General features: G+C 38.1%; 1 protein-coding gene across 2 annotated transcripts in view; it reads left to right on the top strand.

Annotated features, from left to right (window-relative positions):
- The first annotated feature begins 2853 nt into the window (after positions 1–2853).
- Positions 2854–6832, top strand: part of LOC125893898 (CREB-regulated transcription coactivator 2) — a 63744-nt gene continuing 59765 nt past the window's right edge. For both annotated transcript variants that reach the window (XM_049584880.1, XM_049584878.1), the window contains exon 1: positions 2854–3066. In XM_049584880.1, coding sequence (XP_049440837.1) covers positions 2893–3066 — 174 coding nt within the window. In that variant the 5' untranslated portion in view covers positions 2854–2892. The remainder of the gene's footprint in view (positions 3067–6832) is intronic.

Here is a 6832-nt window from a genome sequence, read left to right as displayed (position 1 = left end):
GACTCACGCGGTGTGTTGATCCGCACTCTGTTTGTGAGAGTGGGCGTTCACACCTCCTGTTCCTGTTTGACCTCACACACACTCTGCAGAGGAGCAGCTGTGACCATGGAGACCAAAGTGTGCACGTGTGAAACAAACCTGCCCTCCTCTGTGTCTGATACATGTTTGACATATGAGGTCTGTCGCTCTGGAGCAGGAGCTTTAGTATTGATTTATATAAAGCACATAAATTAAATTAAGACATTAATATTGAGACTACAATATTTTAATATAGTTTGTAGGCAGCACGATTTTTTTATTTGGCCTATTGGCAGGAAATGATGCAATATAACAAAACCTATAGTTATGGGCTATTTTTATTTATTCAGCCTATTTTTATCAAGTATTTGAGATGATGTAGAAGCTTTAGTGAACAATGGTTATTTTTTATTTATATTCTATTTTATTCTTATTTGTTTTTTTATATTTTATTATTTATGGCATGTTTTTATTATTTTTCCAGTCGTGTGTAACTCAGTAACTTGTAACTTTTTATCACAGACAACAGCTTAATTTTATTGGTTGATTTTTGTTTGTTTTTTCCCCACAAACTTTATTGAATCATTCAATACATGAAGTTTTTATGTTCCAGAATTTTTAGTATAAAAGTTGTAGAAAAAAATCATAAGATGATAATATAATATGAAAATAAATTCAACTGAACAACAAATAAATGAAATGTAGGGAAAACAAAGAAACTGAAACGTCAAAATAATCTAATAGTTTTTTGCCAGTTTATCATTTTTATTTTTCAAAATTAGTCAAATTTAAAATCTGTATCATTAAAAATAAAAAAAAAGGAAAAATCAGTTTATGTATCCTGTGTAAATAACACGTGATTGTAACACAGTTTAATGTCGGAAACAATTTTTTTCTCTACTTTTTAGGGACTGTTCATTACTTGTCAGAGGAGTGGGCTGGCCTGGGTGTGACTTTGTTGTTGTTTTTTTATTTTATTACTATTATTATTATTATTATTATTATTATTATTATTATTATCATTATTATTTCTATTTATTCTCTTTTTTTTTCTCTTTCCCTTATTTTACTCACTTCTTGGGCATCAGGGAGGGTGGGGTGTGTGTACATGAATATTTCTAATCTGAACTGCTGCATTCTTGAAATTGATCCCACCAGAACAATTTTAGGTTGAACTGGTTTATTTTTGTCACTGGAAAATAGCAATCTGTGTATTTATATTAAGTTGGACATCAAACACTTTTTATATAAAGTGAAGTAAAGAAAATAAATAAATAAATAAATAAATAAATAAAAGGAATGTGAAGTTAGACACTTTGGGGCAAGAAGCCCCCCCCTCAGAAAGTGGGCAAAAACCTCCAGGGGCATCCTGCCTCAGAATATTATCTAGTTATCTAGAATATAGTCATATGTGACGTCATATAGTTCATTTCTACACATATCAGTAGCATAGTGTTGTAGTTTTAACAGCTAGCTGTCTAGAAATAGCCAACATTTTATCTGGCTTGCTGAATGAAAACATCCTGAAATTAAAATCCTGAAGGAAAGTTAGTTTCATTTTTGTTCTACAACAAAACTGGCTTCTGCGCCCATTTATTTCTCCCAGCTGTGTGTTGGTTTATGCACCATCATCATCTTGCACAAAATCATATCCAAATATTATTTTTAATTTAAATTTTGTTCTTCAAGGGCGGCGCGGTGGTGTGGTGGTTAGCACTGTCGCCTCACAGCAAGAGGGTTCGATCCTGGGTGTGGGAGTTTGCATGTGTCAGCGTGTCAGTGTCAGCGTGGGGTGACTCTAAATTGTCCGTAGGTGTGAATGTGAGTGTGAATGGTTGTCTGTCTCTATGTGTCAGCCCTGTGATAGTCTGGCGACCTGTCCAGGGTGAACCCTGCCTCTCACCCAGTGTCAGCTGGGATAGGCTCCAGCCCCCCCGCGACCCTCAAGAGGATGAAGCGGTTAGAAGATGAATGAATGAATTTTGTTCTTCAAAGCCATTTTCTTGTACATGCATGAGTTTTGATGCTACAGCTGCATTTCAGTCACCACAGCGGACCCTAGTGCCTCATGCCACACACTGCCACCCACTGGCCAGGTGTTGTCAGTGCAGCACTAAGCTCTCAAAACCAAGATGGCCGACGGAACACAAGAGATGTGCAGCTCAGGAACATCCTGCCAATCCTTCTGTAATAGGAGAACCTGGTAGGTAAAAATAAATCTGGTAGCATCAGGTTGCATCTGAGGAGTGATACTGTTGTTAAACTTTCAAAATATTGATTATATGTTGGGAGGAAACTACAATTCATGGGCATCATGCATCGCTGGCTGTATTTCAACTACAGTTATCAGGCGACCATTACTGCAGCTTTGGTGCTTATTTGCAGTCTTTTATTAAGACTGAAAATTACATCAATACTATTAAATTTTGCACCAATTAAAAGGCCACAAAACTCTACTGACATGCATTAACCGTAGAATATGTAACTGAAATGAGGTATAAGCTCTTGTGAAGGAACTTTTCTCTGGGAATAAGCTTTGGATTTTGTACTGGATCCCTTTGTGTCCATCTATGAGTCACAGACGTGTCTCTAATGTGTCTTCAGTTTCTTATTTTTTCCTTTTTTATCTATTCAACCATTATTTTTTTTATTGTTTGCACTATGCTTATTGTTACTGTTATAAGTAGTGATATGTGCAATTTGTTCAATAAAATTTATGGAAAAAATAAAAAAACATTTCGTTGCTCATCAGCTCCCACTGAGCGACATTTTCGGTCCCCGGAAGAAGCAGCGGAGTGAGAGCTCTTCACGCTCGCGCCTCTCTGTGGTGAAAATCATTCCACTACGTCAAGTCGTCCCGTCCGCTCGGTGAAGATGTCTGCGACGGGTACAGGCGGCTGTGGACCCGGACCCGGACCCACCTCGGGCGCCGGGTCCGGGGCTTCCAACCCCCGAAAGTTTAGCGAGAAGATAGCGCTGCATACCCAGCGACAAGCCGAGGAGACGGCCGCGTTCCAGGAGGTTATGATGGACATCACCTCGACCAGGGTAAGTAAGTCTGAGACGGAGGCAGGAGGAGGAGAGCTGCCCGGAGGAAGAGAGGCCTTGCCTGGGCTTGTCAGGCTCCATAACCATAATATTAACCGCTGCCTCTACACAGCGCTCTGCTTTGAATTGGTGCATTCATAGTTAATGTAAACGTAACACGACTAAGTGTGTAGTTTTTGTTTGGTACGTAGCGTCAGCAGAAAATGTTGTCCATTTCCGATACGTCGTTAGCGTAGTTAGCAAGCATTAGCTGCGAGGGCTAAGTTGGCTTGTTTACTATGTTACGTGAACGTCGCTGTCACCCTGCTTACCGCGGAGGGAACGTCCCGCTGAATCCCGTTCAAAAATCTCACACTTTAACGTGGCGTTACTCTCTGCCACGCATATATGAAATAATTCAACACAAATTAAGACACTTTTCAAATTATGTTGTTCTTCTGAGAAATTCGGCATACACATGAGACACATAACAGCACAATCAAAGCTTTTAGACTGTATCACGCCTCTACTGGGGGAGCCAAGTTAACGTGTACTGATAAGCTTACACCTCATAAAAAGTTAGTTTTTTAAGGATTGTGTTTGTTTTGGTGAATTTGAGCTATGCCGATGTGAATAATAGACCCAAACTGCGCATTTTACGGACTTGAAAGCGTGATTGATGTTGCGGACAGCCGTCACAACAGCGCCGACTTTATATTGTCGTTTTTTAAAATGGAATTTGGCGTGACGGTGTTAACATTGAAGTTGGGACGTGTTAATCGAGGTTTCTGCTCAGCTAGCTTGATTTTCTGTTATTCCAGGTCAAGTAAATTTACATTGTGCACCCAGTTAGCAGTGTAAACGCTAAATACACAGCTGATTATCAGAGTGAATTTACACTGACACAAATGCTAAGTGGTTGTAAGCAACGTTAGCTAAACCAGGATGTGTCGGTTTCATACTGTAGCACCGGAGGCTTCTGGCTCCTGCAGGAGATGTCAGTAAAAGACAGAATAACCAAGTTTATTCTGACATATTTAATTCATTTGCTTAATTTGACTTTATTTAAGGCCTCTTACACACTACAGAGCATGTTGAATCTTGACTGGTAAAAGGTGAAGTTAGGACAAGGAGCAAAACTCCTGAGGTGACTTCTCCTTCAGCTGAACCCTGACTGGATGGTATCAGGACTAATATTTATCTAAGTTATATATATGTATATAATATGTGATATAGATAGGTAGATATATACTTTATTGGTCTTTACAGGAAATTATTTTATATGGCAGCTACATTAACAATCAAACGGGAGGCAGTTAAACATGACAAACAACAAACTTGGCAGAGTTTTTGCTTTGTTCTTGTTTTGTATATTAATATAAATTGATTAGTGTTGGCTAAATGGTGAAACATTGTTCCTGCTTTAAATGGGAGTTTTAAATATCTCCAGTAAAGCTGTTATTATTTTTTATTTTAGGCAGCAGTGGTGCATGGTGGTCTGTTGGTGTGCTGGTCTTAAAATGGTCTGTGTTTTAATTGTATATTAATTTTCAACAGACTTTATCAGGAGTGATTTTAGTGTGGCTCTGGTGCAGTAAATCAGGCGCTGGCTGCGTGTTGACAGGTGAACTGTCTGTCCAATCACAGCCTGTGTTTGCTTCTGCTCGCTGTGATTAACTGCTGTTTGCTTCCCGTACACAGATGTAGCTTCAGGTGAGAGAGTTGTCACTACGCAGACCACAGACATAGGAAAATTTCTTTCCTTTGTATTATTAATATTAGTCAGAGCTGCAGCAATTAGTTGATTAATCGATTAGTGAGAATCAGAATCACTTACGAGGAATTTGCTTTGGTTTTTTGGTGCATATATAAAGACAAACAATAAACCTGTGAAGAATAAAAATAAGGTAAAGTTCTTATATACTCTAGAGCATGTATTTAGAAAATTGCAATAAAGATATGACTAACACTTTTTTGGAGGGTGGAGTATCAGAGTCCGTGTTTGTGTGGGTCTCAGCCTCGTTGATGAGACTCACTGCAGTCGGCAAGAAACTGTTTTTGTGGCATGTGGTTTTGGTCGAATGACAGAAAGTTAACGGCAGACTATTTCGATAATTGATTAATTATTTTAGTCATTTTTAAGCAACAAATCCAAACATGATGGTTTCATGACTCTTAAATATGATAATTTGATGCTTTTCTTTGTCATACATGATAATAAAATGAAAAGCTTTGGATTTTTGCACTGTTGCTCAGAATAAACACACTGTTTAAAGACGTCACACAGCAGGGTGTGTTTCACTGCTTTCTGAGATTTTATTTTTTTAAGCCTGATTGTAGCCCGACGCAGTGACTTACGGTGTGGGCTCGGATCGTAAACAACAAAGAGGCTCGTACAGGAGCTGGGTTTTCTTCTTCCTTGTGCTTTTTTTCTTCCTGGTCAGAGGTCGTTTCGGGCAGTACCGCTCCCAAACGAGCAGCTGTTGTAACTGCGTAACGTTGTCCAGGCGGTTTGGTCCACTTTAAAAAGTGCAGTGTGAAAGTGAACCGAACCAGAGTCCCCCAGACTATCGTGGTGTGAATGCACCCTTAGAAACAACAAAGACATGAAAAAACTGATATTTGATACCCTTCTAGATACAAGAAAAAATGACATTGAGAGGATACATTTAAAAATTACCTTTACCTGGACCTAAATTAATCATTGGTAACATCAACAATCAATAAATCAAACAATACCAAATCAAAGTGACAGCATTACATAGCCTGTAAATAATTTTAAGATGTAGAGGGCTAGAAATATGAAAGACAATGAATATAACTGAATAATGCTTCGCTTTGTCAGCTTCATTATCCAGTGTCGCCGCCGCGCTCTTTTTCCCGACCCCATTTATTGTTTAGATTTCAGAATCAGATTTTTATTGAGATTATATTTAGTTTGATTAAATTCTTAACGCTCATTGATTAATCGTTATCATCCCTAATTGATACTATGGAAAATGAGCATTGAAACTGTTTCAAATATTCAGTATTGATATGTATTGACAAATTGATATTTTTACAACACTAGGCTGAATAACCCTGCTCTGCCCACTTGGCTCCTCAGGTAAAGCTCCAGGTTTACTGTGTGTACGACTGGTTTGTGCACCTTAAATTGAATTGGTAATGTTCAGCACTGAAGCACAAGACCAATGAACACGATATCTTAACACCTAATATTGAGAGCAGGGGTTGGGAAAGCAATCGATACAGCATGGCAATATCGTATTGTCTTATGGCTGCTGTGAAACTGCGCCTACCTAGGGCAACAAAAAGTTTATCTTGGGTGCGTTCAATGGACAACGGAGCCAAAAAAAGTTTCACAGGCAGAGATCAACATCCGTGCACAAAAAAAGGCGCTCAAAGTGAAAAAAATAATAATCAGTGATTAAAAACAGCAGCAAAAGTTTCAGTCCTGTCAGCACTGATGATCTGATCTCTTAACTGATAACTGATCTCTTTATTTATCTATTTTAAATTCCTCTTATAACCGATTTATCCATCTATTATCTATTTTTTATTTATTTTTTATATTCTTACCCTTCCTCTTTTTACGTTCTTATCTCATTTAACCTTTATCTTTTGTTATTTTAGTTAGCCTATATGTTTTAGTTTTGATGCATTTTATGTCTCTGTTTTAGATCATTCTTACCTAGCTACTAACTCAATGAGCTAAATAGCTTTTTGTTGGGTGGGAGGGTTGGGTTTTCTCTTTTCTTTTTGTTTTCTGTTTGGATCTTTGTTGTTT

This window comes from Epinephelus fuscoguttatus, linkage group LG8 (genome assembly GCF_011397635.1).
Source record: "Epinephelus fuscoguttatus linkage group LG8, E.fuscoguttatus.final_Chr_v1".
In the NCBI taxonomy this organism is placed as follows: domain Eukaryota; kingdom Metazoa; phylum Chordata; class Actinopteri; order Perciformes; family Serranidae; genus Epinephelus; species Epinephelus fuscoguttatus.
Note: the sequence above shows the minus strand (reverse complement) of the source record. Positions and strands in the feature narration are given on the sequence as shown.